General features: G+C 47.7%; 1 protein-coding gene across 2 annotated transcripts in view; it reads left to right on the forward strand.

The window, feature by feature from the left end:
• Window positions 1-17461, forward strand: part of CYFIP2 (cytoplasmic FMR1 interacting protein 2) — an 88236-nt gene that overhangs the window by 28386 nt on the left and 42389 nt on the right. For both annotated transcript variants that reach the window (XM_006766297.2, XM_006766298.1), the window contains 8 exons: window positions 822-975; window positions 2041-2197; window positions 2667-2763; window positions 5305-5381; window positions 7746-7854; window positions 10218-10337; window positions 15200-15399; window positions 16995-17082. In XM_006766297.2, the coding sequence (XP_006766360.1) occupies window positions 822-975; window positions 2041-2197; window positions 2667-2763; window positions 5305-5381; window positions 7746-7854; window positions 10218-10337; window positions 15200-15399; window positions 16995-17082 (1002 nt within the window). The remainder of the gene's footprint in view (window positions 1-821; window positions 976-2040; window positions 2198-2666; window positions 2764-5304; window positions 5382-7745; window positions 7855-10217; window positions 10338-15199; window positions 15400-16994; window positions 17083-17461) is intronic.

Genomic DNA, 17461 nt, shown 5'->3' on the forward strand with positions numbered 1-17461 from the left:
GACTAGCCTGCTCCTCGAGGCCCCTTCCAGCCCTAAGATTCAAAGACAAATGATGTGGAAAGATCTAGATTAGCACTTGTACCCTTTGCACTTAAGGTCTTCTGTAAGAGGGAGTTAATTGTCTAGTAGGCTCCTGTGTAAGTACCAATCTTCACCCAGGATTTCGGCAGGCTGTGCCATGCAGCTGGTGCCACCAAAGGGCGATGGATTCAAAATACTGAGGGTCAAAAACTTGAGGTGGTGGGGGCTTGTTCTGATAATCTCCCATTTCACAGTTCTCAGAATGTTAGCGCTGAAGGGGACTGGTTTGGGAAAGCTACAACCCCTTCGTGTTGGCAGATAAGAAAACTGAGGCCTGGAGTGGGACTCTGTTGCCCAAGGTCACACAGCAAGTCAGCGGCAGTGCCTGGCCTTGACACCCCAGTCTTTTGACTCTTGGTCCAGTGCTCTATTCGTGGTGCTACCATGGCTGTCCAGGAAGGCAGGGACTCCAGGGTGGCATGGAATGAGGTTCTCCTCTGATGTCCACATCCTTGGCTGAGAGAGCAAGCAGGAACCTGGACCTTGAACTTCCTAGTTCTACCCGGTGCACCTACCCAGGGATGCCGCAGGCCCCAGACAGAACTGCCTTCCCGGGCTGGCTGGCCTCCCGCTTGAAAGTTTACACGTTCCAAATTCACTTCTCCAACCCCAAAATAGGTGCTTCTTAAGACAAAGCTTTATAAGGGCATCTTCAGAAAATATATATATAAGTGCAGCACAAAACATCCTTCCCCCGGATGCAGGGCCAGCCCCTGACCTGCCCGTCTTTCTTTTTCAAGCTGTACATGGTGCGGACCATGCTCGAGTCGCTCATTGCAGACAAGAGCGGCTCCAAGAAGACCCTGAGGAGCAGCCTGGACGGCCCCATTGTCCTCGCCATAGAGGACTTCCACAAGCAGTCCTTCTTCTTCACGCACCTGCTCAACATCAGTGGTGAGCGTGGGGGCGCCCCGGTCCCAGAGCCACTGAGCTGTCAGGAGGCCACTGAGCTGTCAGGAGGCCAGAGTTGCAGAGAGCTGTGATCACTGACCCAAGGGGCACATTGGCCACTGAGGAAAAAACGCACACTTGCCGGTGGACTCTGGGAGCCAGGAAAGGCCTGGCTCAGTCCAGCTCTTCGACTTAGCTGGAAATATTTGTCCGGTAGACGTTGTGGCTGACTGGGCATGAAGCCCTTAGTAAAGGGGATCAAAATAGCAGTGCGCACAGATGCACCTAGGGCCAGCGTTTTGCATCTAAGCAGCAGCTCTGAGCCCAGTTCTGAGGCTAGTTTGCCAGCGAGCTCTGTTTTCCCCGCAAGCTTTCCAGACGAGGCATTATGCCGGGCCAAGGCCACATAGGAGAGCTCATTGCTCCTAGCAAAGGCGGCTCCCGGCTGCACCTCAGGCCTGTGTCCCCCACTCCTCTTCTGTCTGTAGGATATGTGCACAGGTGTGACAGGGCAGAGTAGAGGGACAGTAGCAGCCCAGAGTGGTGGGCGTGGTCAGGCATCTGTTGGTATTGAAGAGAGATCTTAGCCAATAGTCCCAAGTTCTTCACAGAAGCAGCCTTGGAAGGGCCTTCAAGGCCTCCGAGCAGTGAGTTCAGAATTATCACGTACAAGGGGTCACGGAGCTGCAGTTCAGGTAAAAGCAGACACCTAAGGCCTGTCTTCACACTTTGAATGACAAGTATTTTCAGGATGGCTTTGGAGCAGGGGGAGGGAAGTGGACATTGTAGGGGCACCAAAAGCTCTAAAATATCACCACCACCACCCAGCGCATGTGCGCGCGTGCACACACACACACACTGCCTCTGCCTCTGAGCTTAGCAAACCCTGTCTTCTAACGTTAGCCTGGCATTCAAGTTCAAGAGAGCAGGGTCTAAGGTCAAGTCATACCTCTGAGGACCTGCTGTGCTCCAGCACAACCATAAGAATAACAGTAGCATGCATAAACAGTCCGCTCCCAGGCCCTTCGTGCTCCGCTGTAACCCAGGCCTTTCCCTCGTGCTTTCCAGAAGCCCTGCAGCAGTGCTGTGACCTCTCCCAGCTCTGGTTCCGAGAGTTCTTCCTGGAGCTGACCATGGGCCGGCGGATCCAGTTTCCCATTGAGATGTCCATGCCCTGGATCCTGACAGACCATATCCTGGAAACCAAAGAACCTTCCATGATGGAGTAAGACGCAGGCTTGGGCCAGCGAGAAGGTTCCTGGGGTGCAGGTGGAGGCTAGTTTGCCAGGGAGCTCTGTTTTCCCCCCAAGCTTTCCAGACGAGGCATTATGCCGGGCCAAGGCCACACCAGATTTGACTCAGCCTTGCAGATAGGTTCAGAAGTCTACCAGCCCATCTGCCCCTCCTGCGCTTTGTCATTCTCTGAACAGTCATGCTGGGGGAGTGATCATCCCTGGGGATTAGGAAGCTAACTCATTTTTTCAGGCCCTGGATTTATTAGCATCATGGACTTTTGATTTTTATGGGCAGATTGTAAAGTGAGCCATTCCTAAGTGGAGGCTGGAAACAGAGAGTGCTGGAAGTTCTCCTTTTCTAGCTTTCTCCCAAATCTTCATGTCTCCGAGCAGATGGAAGTCTGGCTGCCATAAGAGAGATGGTTATTAAGCTGCTGGTCCTTGTTTTTTCCTCTTCAGGTACGTCCTCTACCCGTTGGACCTGTACAATGACAGTGCCTACTACGCTCTGACCAAGTTCAAAAAGCAGTTCCTGTATGATGAGATTGAAGCCGAGGCAAGTGGTGCTTCCCCCTCTGCTCCTGAAGGCTTATTGTAGGAGTCTGGACTTTGCCCACCTTTAGCTGTTGGCACATGTCGGGCGTCTTAATCCGTTCAAATTGTAACAGGATCACATATTGGGTGGCTCATAAACCACAGACACATGTTTCTCACTGTTCTGGAGCTGGAAGTCTGAGACCAGGGTGCCAGCATGGGCGGGTGAGGGTGCTCTTCTGGGTCACAGACTTCTCACCATGTCCTCATGAGGTGGAAGCCCAGAGGAAGCTCTCGGGGTCTCTTTGTAAGAGCACCAATCCCATTCGTGGGGGCTGCACCCTCATGGCCTAATCCCCCTCCACAAAGGCCCCCCCTCTTGATACCATCAGCCTTGGGGGTTAGGATCTCAACGTATGAATTTGGGGGAGACCATAGCATGGAATCAGTGACTGGTTCCGGAGAGAGCTCTTCATAAACATAGTGGTTGTCTTAAAGGACCTAGACCAGGATGAGGTCTTTCTTTTTCAAGGGATGGGACATGATAGGACTGCTTGGGTAAAATTAATTTTCCAATGGGTCTTTTATGGTTTGATTACTTGGCTAATAAAAACAACAGTAATATACCTATCAATTATTATGTATTTACCATTTGCCAGGCATAGTGCTAAGCACTATATAAGCATTTTAAGTAATCTACAATAATTTTAAAAAAATCTGTGCTACCACCTATTTGACAGATAATAAATCTGAGATGTCAAGGGGCCAGGTGTCATTACCCCAAGGTCACAGAGTCTCTGTATAGTACTGATAGGACTGACATAGCCATCTTTTCAATTGGTAACGCTGTTTACTAGAGAGGGTTTATTTCTGTAATAGTCAGGATAAGCTAGGTTGTGATGCAGTAACAACCAACCCCAAAGTCTTAGTAGCTTGAAACCAAAGGTTTATTTCTCTAGTATGGATTGGCTGGGGCCTCTATTCTATGTAGTCTTCAGTGTGGGACCCATCTGGAATATTTATTATTCCAGAATAAATCACATTCTGATACTGTGATACTTAAAGCTTCCACCTGAAAGTGACACAGGCCATTGGTCAAAGCAAGTCACGTGGCTGTGCCTCCTTTCAAAGAGGAGCAAGGAAGTGCAGTCCTTCCATGGGCCAGCAAGGGGCAGAAACATGAGACCAAAGGAACTAATGACGTAGTTTTACCTTCTGAAGTTGGATGATAGTCTCTGTTCCACTTAAGCAAGTGAGATTCTATAAACATGGAACAAGGCCCATTTGGTAAAATTGCCATACAAATATAGGGCATTCTTATTTATAAAGGAAAGACTTGAATGTTTTAGGGTATGCAGTGCCACCAGAGCTGCTTCATTCTTTCTAGATCCTCTAATTTCTATGGGAGTTGAAATACAATCTTCTGTGTCTCCTGACCCTTTTCTCTTCCCATCCCCAAACTCTGTTTCCCACCCTGAAGGACCTCCTGTATATGTACATGGATACCCAAGCTTCGTCTACCACCATGGCCACAAAAATGGCCTCTTGGCCAGCCCTGGGGGTGCACATACCTTCAGTATAGTTCACCCTCAAGGTTAAACTCAGGGAAAAGAGCATGCAGAGCCTAGAAGGGGCTTGAGCCACTTGGGCAAGGATGCTCAAAGCTGGTTCAAGAGGAGGATCATGGGGTATGAGTGGGCACCCCCACCTGGACCCTGCAGGCTCTTTGCCTAAAGGAGAACCAACGAACACCCTTGAAGTTCAAGTCCAGGTCGGATGCCTTGGTTACCTGCATATGAGGGCAGCACTGTCCATGCCACCTGGGGTGTAAAACAAAAGCCATGAAAGCTCTTTGAATACAGAGCTGAGAATTTGGTAAGAAAAGAATCAAAGATGAATTACCTAAATATGATCTGTTTCCTTTGACATTACACTGCCACTCCCCTTGGAAATTTCACCCTCAGCCATTTCCTGCTCTTGGTGGATTGGAGGATTGGGATTTGATCCTCTGTGTCTGATGTGAACTTCCTTCCCACCCGAGCATCACCAATGAGATGAAACATTGACATGGCAAGACGGCCCCTTGTTCGCTGAAAATCAAAGATTTATAAGTATTGTATTTTTGTGAGTGTTTAAACTTCTGATGACCATCCACCTCTTTATTTGCAAAGCAACGTTAAGTACAGTGAAAGGAAAAGACAAGAAAGTCTGTCATGAGAGGTGGCCATGGGAGGCCGACATGAGTCCTTACAGGACATGAAGACCTGCCTGTGATGTCCCCCTTGGGCTGGCCCCTTGTAACACCAAGGAGGGGACTGGTGGGGAGGGCGGTTTCTCAGCAGCTTTTTGAACTTTGCCTTCTCTGTGCCTCACTGAGGACCTTCAGAACAAGGAACAAGGTTTCCCAAAGTTGACTTGGCCATATAATCCTTTTTCTTTTTCCTTCAAAGCCTCTCGCTCCACAGCTTCAGGCAGACCTGCCCACTGCCCTCTTTGAGTTGCCCAAGTCTCTGTGGTAAAGCTGGACAGAGACCACTGACATGCTCTGCTTCCTTTTTGCCAGGTGAACCTGTGTTTTGATCAATTTGTCTATAAGCTGGCGGATCAGATCTTCGCTTACTACAAAGCCATGGCCGGCAGGTAAGAGAACCTGGGGTTTGCTGCTACAAAACCTCCCTTCATTAGCATGTAAGGAAACCTAAATGCTTCCATGGGTCTGGACTGGGAGCTAAAATGTAGGAGAGGAGAATAGATATGTCTGGGGAAGACAGACATTAATAAAAACTAGTGAATGCACAGTGACAAGGGAAGTTACGTGCTCCCTATGAATGAAAAGTTCATGGGAATATATGACAGTTCAACCTGAACTAGTCTTCGAGTGGGGAGCTGGAAAGTCTAACCTGAGGAAGGTACATTTGAGTTCATTTCTGAAGGTGATAGGAGTAAAGTAAAACTAGATGAAGGAGGGGACAGGAGGATGCAGGGAAAAGGAACTACTTGTCCAAAGTGCCTGTGGCAGAAGTATAGTAACAATAGCATGCCAGATACTACATGATGTCACTTATGTGTGGGATCTGAAAAACAGAACACACGAACAAAACAAAAAGAGAAACAAATTCACAGACACAGAGAGCAAACTAATGGTTGCCAGAGGGGAGGGGTGGATAGATGGATGAAAAGGGTCAAGTTTAATAAGAGGTACAAACTTCCAGTTATAAAATAAATAAGCCATGGAGATGTAGTGTACAGCATAGGGAATATAATCAATAATATAGTAACAACTCTGTAGGGTGACATAATTATTAGACTTATCATGATGATAATTTCTGAAAGTATAGAAATGTCAAATCACTATGTTGTACACCTGAAACTAATATATTGTATGCATTACTTAGAAAGTTCAAGAGGCTCTTGAGAGAGGATTAAGGTGAATTAGTACATGTAAAGATCTCCACAGACCACAAGAGGGAGCAAACTGCATGACAAAGCTGGAGAGATGTTGGAAGAGTTAGAAAGCACAGAAGGGAGAGAATGATCTAGATCAGTGCTGACCATTAGAAATAGAATCCAATGAGCCCTGGCCCATGAGGTTGGTTGCACCAAAAGGTTGCCTGTCAGGGCACATGCCCAGGTTCCAGTCTAGATCCCTGGTAGGGATCATGCAGTAGGCAGAGGATCGATGATGTTTTCTCTCCCTCTTCCTTTTCTCTCTCTCTCTCTCTCTCTAAAAAGAAAACAATTAAAAATCTTAAGAGAGAAGAAATATAATGCAATTATACATGTGAGCCACAAATGTAATTTTTAAAATTTTAGTTGCCATATTTAAAAAAGGAAAAATAGGCAAAAGTAATTTAGCAGTATATTTCATGTAATATGTAATCCAATATATATAAAATACTAAAGTTTCAACATGTAACAATTAAATGTTACTAGAAATAGTTTTTTGTCTAAGTCTTCAAAATCTAGAATGTAGTTTATACTCATAGTGCATCTCCACGTGGACCCACCGCATCTCAGGTGCTCAGCAGGCTCATGGGGCGGGTGGCTGCTCTCTGTACTAGAGGGTGTGCATTTAGATTGGGTCACTGTCCTGCTTCATGGCTTCCTTTCCATGACATCCAGTTACATCTGGAGAGCATCTAAACTCTTTCCTGTGGCTTAGGTAGTCCCACGTGACCTGGTCCCTGGACTAACTTTATAAGTTCATTTTTGCACCATGATCTCCACCAGGCCCTGCCCTCTATCCACACTGGCCATCTTTCCTTTTCTCAGACATCACGGCTCATTGTGCCTGAGGGATTCTTCCCCCAGTTCTGGCCATTTTTCACATGTAGGTCTCTGTCCAACAAAACCTCTCCAGAGAGGCTTTCTCTGACCTCCTCATACCAGATGGTCCTGTTTTATTGTTTTCAGAGCACTATGACTCTGCAGTGTGTGCTTCAGTATGAAAGATGATAATGGTACTTCCTACTCAGATGTGAGATGAAAAGCGACTGTATGAGTGCGTGTGCACACCTGATACATAATGAATACCATGCAGACGTACACTGTTTGGAATTATCTTATTCCTCTGCCTACTTTTTCAGTTTCAGTCTCTCTTCACTAGAACATAGACTTCCAGGGGATCAGAATTTTGTATTCCTAATGCTTAGAATGTTTCCTGTTGGGAACTGTCTGTCCCAAGCAAGGATCTGGGATATGACAAGCATGCACTCCATTTTGTTGTTATTGCTGTTGTTGATTTTTTGGTCAGTGAATAAAAGAGGAAAGTCATTCAACTTCTGTGTTGCCAGCCTTTAAGTTAGACATTCTCATTCACATATTGAGCTCTTCTGGTTGAAAAGAAATTTGAAGGACTTTGCTCTAAAACAGAAAAAAATTATACTTAAAATGCATAAGACAGTGCTTTATGGGTAGATCCTGGTCTAAAGCAGACGTGGCGGGGCAGTTGAAAACGATTCGCTGTCACGTTGGCTGGCCTCATTTAACTCTCATCCCTTCCAGTGTCCTGTTGGATAAACGTTTTAGAGCCGAATGTAAGAACTATGGAGTCATCATTCCGTACCCGCCGTCCAACCGCTACGAGACGCTGCTGAAACAGAGACACGTCCAGGTAATAGGGGATGGAACCCACAGTGGAAGTGGAACAGGCTGAGAGAGTAGCTGTGAGGGGAGCATGGAGGTCAGAAATCAGGGCTGTGCTGTCTGCACATTGCCCCGTGTGGACGTCTAAGAGGGGTGTGACACAGCCTCAGAGTCCACAAACCGGGCAAAGGCACGGGCCTCCTCTGGTCCAAGTTCCAGGCTCTCTGCTCGTCTGCAGCTCACCCCTGGGGAGCAGTGGCCACCAAAGCCTCTGTCTTCCCGTCCTAAGCTGCGGCCCACTTCCTTGCGTCGGGACTGCGCTCAGCAGTGGGTAAATGTGTCCCTGCAAGGCTCAGATGCTAGCCTAAGTGATGGAGAGCTCCGGGCCTTTGAAACAAACACAGCATGTCAGGCTAAACCCAGGGTAGAAATTATGGTTTATTTTTGTGGGGTTGGTTTCTGTGAACACTTGACCCCCAGTGTAGAGGAAATGCTGTCAGGAGCTCAGACACATATTCCTGCTTAAAAATGTTAACGGAACAAGAGAGACAAAATAAGAGCTGCCCCAGCAGACTGCTCCCTGCTCCTACGCCCTGCTGGCAGCCACCTCCTGATTGCCTGGAGAGTGAGAGTAGAGAGGGGTCTTGACATCTCTTGGGAGATTTGGGCCTTTCCGCTGTGGCCTCTGCGTGCTTTTCATGTGGCCCATGGCGTTTGTGGGAAAGACTGAGGTGAAGGGGGCCGAGCCTCCACTGAGGAGATGGTTTAGGTCAGTGGTTCTCAGCCTTCCTAATGCCGCGGCCCTTTAATAGAGTTCCTCATGTCGTGATGACCCCCAACCATAAAGTTATTTTCGTTGCTACTTCATAACTGTAGTTTAGCTACTGTTAATGAATCGTAATGTAAATATCTGCTATGCAGGATGTATTTTCACTGTTACAAATTGAACATAATTAAAACATCGTGATTAATCACAAAAACAATATGTAATTATGTATGTGTTTTCCGGTGGCCTTAGGCGACCCCTGTGAAAGGGTCGTTTGACCCCCAAAGGGGTCGCGACCCCCAGGTTGAGAACCACTGGTCTAGATGAAGAGGAAAAGGGTTCCTTAGAAACCCTGACATTCCCGTTGCTATGAGAAATGCAAGGGAAATGGAGAATTGTAACAGGAAAAAGAACATTTTTCTCCTCTGCTGACAACAGAGAATTATGACTGTCACTGATGCAGCAGAGTTAGCCACAGGGTGTTTAATACTGAGGGCTTTATGTGTGCACGTTGTGGCTTTAAGGGGCCCTTGTCAGTTAGTAGAAAATTCACCCCAGAAGACAAGTAGAAAAAATTAAACGGTTAAGAATAATCCTTGGGTACCTAGAAAAGTGCAGGGCACAGAGCAGGTGGTCAATAAATGTTTACTGCTCTCTCCATAGCATCTGCAGGGCTGCCCCTGTGTTCCCCAGTAGAAATTATTGTAAGCTACATGTTCCGTTCTGTAACCAGCCCTTCATGCTCCTGCTTTTAAATTCATCCCCACAAAGGCACACAACGGCCTTTTGTAGGGATGAATTTAAATGCTGAGGGGTGGCTATTCCCGGTGACTGTGAATTGGGGCACAGGGCAGATTCAGGAAGGAGCTCAAGGCTAATTTAGGATGTTAGCATTGCACGGATGCCAGAGCCTGTCCTGCAGTATGAATAAATTGTATTTTCCCTCAGCATTTTATATTTCAAAACTACAGGAAAGTTGAACAATGAGCACATATATTCTTTATAAACAGATTCATTATTAATGTTTTACCACTTTCTCTTTCTCATGTATATGTTTTCTCCCACAAATGCAGCACATATATAAAATATATTTATGTATAAATATAAATAGTATATGGAAATATATATTTTAAAGAATATACTATTTGCCCAGCCAGTGCAGCTCAGTGGTTGAGCATTGACCCATAAACCAGGAGGTGGAGGTTTGATTCCCTGTTAGGGGGCATGCAGGAGGCAGCTGATCAATGATTCTCTCTCATCATCGATATTCCTTCTCCCTTCCTCTCTCTGAAATAAAAGTATATATATTAAAAAAAAAGGAAGTGGGCCGCAGCTTTTTTTTTCTTAACCATTTGAGAATAAGTTGCATATATCATGAGCCTTCACCCCTGAACACCTCAGCACCTATCTCCTAAGAACAATGACATACATTCTCTCGAAATGAAAATAGAATTGCCATACTCAGGAAATTGGACAATGCTCTTTTCTACAGAGTCCCCATTTGTCCCAGTTATGACCTTTATACTTTTAATCCAAGTTCCTATCAGTGCATTGCATTTCATTGTCATGTGTCTATGCAAATCTTAAGTAACTTCTCTCTCTCTTCCTCTATTTCTCCTGTCCAGCTCTTGGGTAGATCAATTGACCTGAACAGACTCATTACTCAGCGCATCTCTGCCGCCATGTACAAATCCTTGGACCAGGCCATCAGCCGCTTTGAGAGTGAGGACCTGACCTCCATAGTGGTAAGAGATGGGACGATCTGGGATTCTAGCTGGATGTTGTTGTGAGCTTAGTACTGGGCCAGTTATAGAGGGCAGCAAGTTTCCTTCCTATCTGAATAGAGCAGGAAAAATAGACTTAAGAATGAAAATAATCTTACTCTCCTGATTGCCTGGGGCTCTGTGCTGGGTTTAATGCTCTGCTCTTGCTGTCTTAAAACTCTTAGTAGCTTTTTTAAAAATGTATTTTATTGATTTTTCACAGAGTGGAAGGGAGCGGGACAGAGAGCCAGAAATGTCAATGAGAGAGAAACATCAACCAGCTGCCCCCTGTACACCCCCCACTGAGATGCTCCCACAACCAAGGCACATGCCCTTGACCAGAATCGAACCTGGGACTCCCCAGTCAGCAGGCCGATGCTCCACCCACTGAGCCAAACCAGCCAGGGCTCTTAATAGTTTTTTAACGAAGGTCCCCTCATTTTCATTTGCCAGGGGACCTGCAAATTATATAATCGGTCCTGATGCATAAGCATGGACCTTCCTTCTCCTATTAAACAGCTTGTGAACTTCTCTATATTAATTCTGTCCAAGAATTAGAGTAAGCTTGATTGATCAGTCAGTCTTTAAGTGAATCAAAGGAAGGCTTTAATGCTTTCAAAAGCAGATGAGTAGAAGGAATGAAGTCACCATTAGATTACTACATGGATGCTAAAATTAGTGGGCAGAATTTTTTTTTAAGATTTTTTTTTATCGATTTATTTTGGGGGGAGAGAGTGCCAAACATTGATTGGCTGCCTCCTGCACGCACCCTACTGGGGATTAAGCCCACAACCCAGGCATGTGCTCTGACCTGGAATCAAACTGGCAACCTTTTGGTGCACAAGATGACACCCAACCCACTGAGCCACATCTGCCAGGGCAGTGGACAGAACTTTAAGAAAAACATATTATGATTCCTCTTATTAGGAGATTCCCAGAGTAGCCAAATTCATGGAGACAGAAAGTAGGGGAGTGATTGTGGGGAAGGAGCTTTAGTGTTTAATGGGTACGGAGTTTCTGTTGAGGAAGATTAAGAAGTTCTGGAGATGGATGGTAGTGATGGTTGCACAATAATGTGAAGGTATTTAATGCCACAGAACTGTACATTTAAAAATGCTTAAAATGGTACATTTTATGTTATGTATATTTTCCCATAATAAAAAAATTACCCCCAAAATAACTTTGGAAAGAAACAGACTACTTGCATAATAATATCAGATTATCTCCTTCAAGACATTTATTTGCTCCAAATAGAAGAATAGTAAGTTCACAATGGGGAGACTTAGCAGACACCCTCTTACCCAGGCATCAAAGGTAGTAAGGAATAAGATATATTCATGTGTCTCCTGATATGTATTTTTCTGTGGTGTTCTTCCCAAAATGCATAATCTCAATCTAATCATGAGAAAAACCACATACACCCAAATCAAAAACAGTCCCTCAAAAGAAACACACACACACACATAGGGAGCAATACTTTTCAAAAGCATGTAGATCATAAAAAGCAAAGAGAGACTGGAAGCTACTAGAGATTGGAAAAGACTAAATGCAAAGTGGGTCCTGATTGAATTCCAGAGCAACAAAAAGCACCTTTGTGGACAAACTGGGGAAATTCAAATAAGGTCTGTCGTTGAGTTAATAGCATTGTGCCGACGTTAATTTCCTACTTTTGATAATCATGCCATGGTTATGTAAGAGGTTAACGTTGGTTAAACCGGGTCCGGGGTATGCAGGAACTCTGCTGTTTTCACTTTTGTGTAAGTCTAAAATTATTTCCAAATAGAAAGGTGTTTGCTTGTTTTTAAGTGGACACAGGACTTTTTTAAAAAGTAGAGCTCCAGAGTCAGAAAAACCAGTGGGTGCAGTCCTGACCCTGCCTCTTACTGGCTGGGTGCTCTTGGCAAGTTATTCATCTTCTATAAGCCTGTTTCCCTACCTACACTGTGGAGGAAAGATTAGCATTCACCTCATGGTGTTGTTGCAAGGACAAAAGGAGCCAGTCTGGAAAGAGCTTTGCATAGTTCATTGCACTTAATAAATAAATAGGCCTGTGGGGAAAAACAGAGAGGAACACAGGGATCTGGAGCTGCAGGGAAATGTTCTCGGGGTGAATTTTCAACAGCGTTTCCTAAGAGGACTTGATCCAGCTGCCCACCTCAGCCTAGGTCCCTTACGGGAAGAGACTGTCATGTAGCACGCCTCCTTCCAGGACATCTATTTTAAGAAACAGATTTTTCTTTGTTTATGCCAAAATGTTAGCAGTGATTATCTCCAAGTAGTAGGACTTTTGTTTTCATCTTTTTAAAAAATCTATCTGTATCTTCCAGTTTTCCAGTAATGAATGAGCGTATCGGGTGGGAAAACTGGTTTGGGGTGTGCGTGGGAGTGCATGGCCCAGCCCTTGAAAGGCACTGACTGCTCTTTGAGCCGACAACAAAACAAGCATGAAAGCCGGTGTTTACCGGGTGAGGATGATGGCCCCCAGGAGAGCAGCCACTGCCCCTGACGCCCTTGAAGAGGAGGCCCCAGGGACTCTCCCCCCTATGGGGTCAGGAGGCCCCCCCTCACCTCTGCTGAGAGGCTTCTGCCTCTTCTAAAAAACAAACCCAGGAATGTGCTGCCCTCAGCCCTTCCCTCCACCTAGAAACTCCTATCTGAGATGGGGAGGCAGCCTGATGCCGAGTGGGGAGGCTGCAAACATTTCCTGTCAGTCACCATTCTCCTATGCTACGCAGCTCGGTAAATAGATGCTCCAAGAGAGCTGTGAAAAGCTGAAGCTGACCCCGGCCAGTGCCAGTGTGGCTCAGTGATTGAGCATTGACCTAGAAACCAAGAGGTCACAGTTCGATTCCTGGTCAGGGCACATGCCCAGGTTGCAGGCTCGATCCTGGGTCATGTAGGAGGCAGCAGATCAGTGATTCTCTCTCATCATTGTTTCTATCTCTCCTCCCTTCCTCTCTGAAATCAATACAAATGTGTGTGTGTTTTTTAAAAACAAAACAAAACAACAAACAACAACACTGCAGCTGAGAGCTGGCAGCCTGAGGCTGCAGAGCATATTTGAAATTTTGAGCCAACATTAAAAATGTGGAAGAACACAAGTTAATGTGCAGAAGCTCTGGCAGCACCAGCCCAGCCCTCCCAGCTGGTAACCATTGCCTAGATGTGCCTGGCAGCTGGACTGTGCTGTCAGTTTGCTGCCAGCTCCCCGGACACATCATTCATGGATCTGACCTACCAGCTCTCACTGACCCTGGGTTCAAGAATCCAGATCTTCTTGCCTCCCTCGGGCCACAGAGCTGGTCACCAGGCCCATGTGGCTGACACTCGGGTTTCTGGTTGCCCTTGAAGAGCTCTTCCCATACTTCACAGAATTGCCCCTTTGGGTATTTTATTTCCTCAGTAAACCGACTGTACTGTGGAATGCTGACATCCTCTCTGAAGGTGTCTGAACCACTCACGTGCCTTTTAAACCCTCTGCACCGAGCCCTGGATCCGTCCCACAGGCAGGGGCCCTCCTGAGGGAAGCCAGGAGAACATGGCTGATGCAAGACCACAGTTGGGATTACGTCACAAAGAAACACCCTTGTGCTGCTGCACGGCAGGCACTGGACCTCCACTTCCAGCAGCCCCCACTTCCACTCTCTTGGTCTCCCTTGTCAACACTGACACGCATTCCTGAGACCGTGAAGAGCACAGAACAGCAGGACAGGAGTGGTTCCCTGCTTTCCTATCTGCAGCTATCTTCCCCACAGTGGGACAACTCGTGGATCTCAGAAATGCACTCCTTAGCGTTTACTCTTTTTATTATTGTTATTTTGGTGTGTTTTTTTTACCCATCCCAAGTGAATCGAAACCAGGATGAGGTCCAGCTAGCTGGGCCAAGAGAAGAAGCGGAGAGCTGATCTGTGTGTCTGCCCTCCTCTACCTCACGGTGCACAGGGACTGGACTCTTACTCTTCAGCTGCCACTTCAGAATTGGAACCCAGATGTTGACCTATTTTTGAGAAGTGGCAGGATCTGCTCTCACTCAGCCCCTTCCCGACACCACAATCAGATGGAGTTTAATAGCTTTGCCTTTCTCTGGACTGGGCGCTCCGATTTGCCACAGACAACCCAGCCCCACGACTCCCTCCTGTCCCGCTTGGCCCACTTACCTGACCTGCAGCCATTTAGTTTGCAAGCTGCGATCCAGGTCTGTGCCCCCAGTTTAGAGCCACAGAATCTGAATTTCAGAGAGGCTAAGCTCCAAGTTGTGAGGCGTGGCCTGGGGCCTCCACCTGACCACACACGGGACCCCGACCAGGGTTCAGGGGGCCTTGTGGCCGATGAGAACGAAATAGAGTCGCTGGTGTGGGGCTGCCTCCTGAGACCACAGATAATTAAACTGCATCTAACTGTCCCACCTCCGGGCTGCACTCTGGTGAACTGCCTTTCTGATGTTCTCTTTGCTTTTATGTTTTAGGACCATCCTTATTTTCAGAGGGCTTTCTTAGCCGTGATTTCTTTACTCCAGGCAGCTATCTGTGTCACAGGGGCCAAACACACACGATTTGGGGTCTAAAGACCTGGATTCACATCCTAAGCCCCATTACACGCATTTGCATGTGACCTGGTTCCCTTCCTGGGACAGGCATGCAGCCTGGGCAACAGCTGTCAATCAATTCCTTCCCCTCAGAACAAGGGAACATTGTCACATGCCACTGCTGGGGTCCTGGTCCCCATGCCGGCAGTTGGGAGGTTGTGTGAGGGGCTCTCGCCTGTGACAGGAATGGCTCAGACCAAGTGGTGCACACCTGTAAGGATGTGTGCGTCCTCAGCAGCTGCGGTTCTCTCTCGGCCAGGAGCTGGAGTGGCTGCTGGAGATCAACCGGCTCACGCACCGGCTGCTGTGCAAGCACATGACCCTGGACAGCTTCGACGCCATGTTCCGGGAGGCCAACCACAACGTGTCCGCCCCCTACGGCCGCATCACCCTGCACGTCTTCTGGGAGCTGAACTTCGACTTCCTCCCCAACTACTGCTACAACGGATCCACCAACCGGTAAGGAGTCCCTGTTGGAGGGGGCGGGGTGAACTGGGGCCCTGGGAGCAGCCAGCTGCCTCCTCCAAACTAGGCCCAACCCAAAGGTCCGTTCGTCCCTGCCGCAGGCATCTCACAGGGCCTCTCCTGGGTGCAGGCTCTGTGCTGATGCCTTCCTGCCTCTTGGAGCCTTCACGCCACTAGATCAAACAGTCACACAATCTGTGAAACGATGTATCACACAGTAAGTGTGTTATGATAAGCGGTGAACATGGAGATGGAAGAAAGCCCACGGAGCCACGAGAGAACAGCCCCACCTGATCCAGTCCGGGGAGCCATGCACACCTCAGGAGAGGCTTCCTCCTCTGAGCAGGCGTGCTTGAGTTGCAGTGCGAAGGATGAGGAGACAAAAATAAAGCAAAAAGGCAGAAGAGTATTCCAGGCAAAGTTTCTAAGGAGCCAGGGAGCTGGTAAGGGTGGAGCAGGTGGGATGGGGAGCGGTGCCATGAAAGATGCGGCAGGATGCAGGAGGAAGCAGGACCAGACTGGACTGCTCCGCAGACCACATTAGGATCGAGCATTTATGAACCTTTAAGGAAGGGGAGTGACATGATCAGATGGTACTTTTGTGAGGACATATGGGAATGTATGTGTGCAAACAGGCATATGTGGGCAGAGCACACACATGCATGGCAAAGTGGAGCATGTCTCCTGCAGGTGACCTCAGCCCTGGGCCAGGCACCAAGGTAGAAACAAGACCTGATCCCTTATCCCCACAGAGGTTCAAAACCTGGTGGAAGAGGTGAGAGGTATTCACTTCAAAATAAGTACGTTAGGATGAGCAAAACTGGGCACAGGTCCTCTCCGTATCCGCAGGACCGGCATTCAGTAAGCATGTGCTGAGTGACTGGGAGGTCTGGGAGGAATCCACCGATGCTCCTGAACCCACGCACTTAGCAAGACGCACTTCCTGTTCTCTGAAGATTTGGGACCTTTAATCTTCTTGAGCAAAAGTCTACAAACCCTGGCCCACACGCCACAACCAGTTCCCCGCTATTTTTGTACAGCCCATGAGCTAAGAATGGTATTGATGTTTTTAAATGGTGAGGGAGACGGGGAATCCAAAGAAGAATCCTCATGTGTTGGCAAGTGGAAAGTATTTGAAATTCATAGGAACTCAGCCACGCTCATTCATTTACTGTTGTTTACGGGAGCTTTCCTGCGACCAGCAGAGCGGATTTATTTGCAGCAGAGACCATCTGGCTGGCAAAGCTGAAACTATTTGCTGCCTGGGCCTTTACAGAAAGAGTTTGCAGAACCCTGCTCTGGGGAAACCCAACATGGGCCTGGGGAGGTGGAGAGGTGGGGCCCTGGAGAAGGCCATTCTCAGGCCCAGCCCACTGTCACGAGCAGCCACAGGCCCCACATCAAGCCTGTGAGTCTGGACCTCAGCTTTCCCATCTTTGGGGAGGAGGCAGTGGTTGGGTGGGAGTATGTCGGAGGCACCCACTTAAGAAGTGGTGTGGTTGCACCTGGTCAGGAAGGGTCCCACTACATCACGTCCCCCGAAGAATATCAGGACTCGGTTAACGCCTGCCCCATCTTTCCTCTCCTAGTTTTGTCCGAACTGCCATTCCTTTCACCCAAGAACCGCAAAGAGATAAACCCGCCAACGTCCAGCCTTATTACCTCTATGGGTCCAAGGTGAGTCGTCTTACCCGGGTCCTACCTCTAAAGGGGCTAGTGAGCAAAAGCAAATAGAAAAGTATTCCCCGAAAGAGAAAAGCAAGGAGTGGAGAAAAGGAGGCAGCAGTGAGATCCAGGCGGAAATGACAGTGAGTTTATTCATCTTTATTAGTTCACAACTAGCAGGGAGGGGGGTGAATTCCAGCCAGGGGCTGCATCCTGCGCGGGGACGTTTTGGGGAGGGGAGCGGGCAGTGCATGCATGGGGTTTCTCGTCTTGGCGTTTCCTCTTGCCTCCTGTTTCTCGGCTGATTCGAGGTGGCATCGTCCTGGGATTCTGGGGGTTGTGCTCTATCGATTTAAGGGGTTCGCAGGCAGGAAGCAGTTGGGAAGGGGAG

Source organism: Myotis davidii, unplaced genomic scaffold (assembly GCF_000327345.1).
Source record: "Myotis davidii unplaced genomic scaffold, ASM32734v1 scaffold18, whole genome shotgun sequence".
Classification (NCBI taxonomy): Eukaryota; Metazoa; Chordata; class Mammalia; order Chiroptera; family Vespertilionidae; genus Myotis; species Myotis davidii.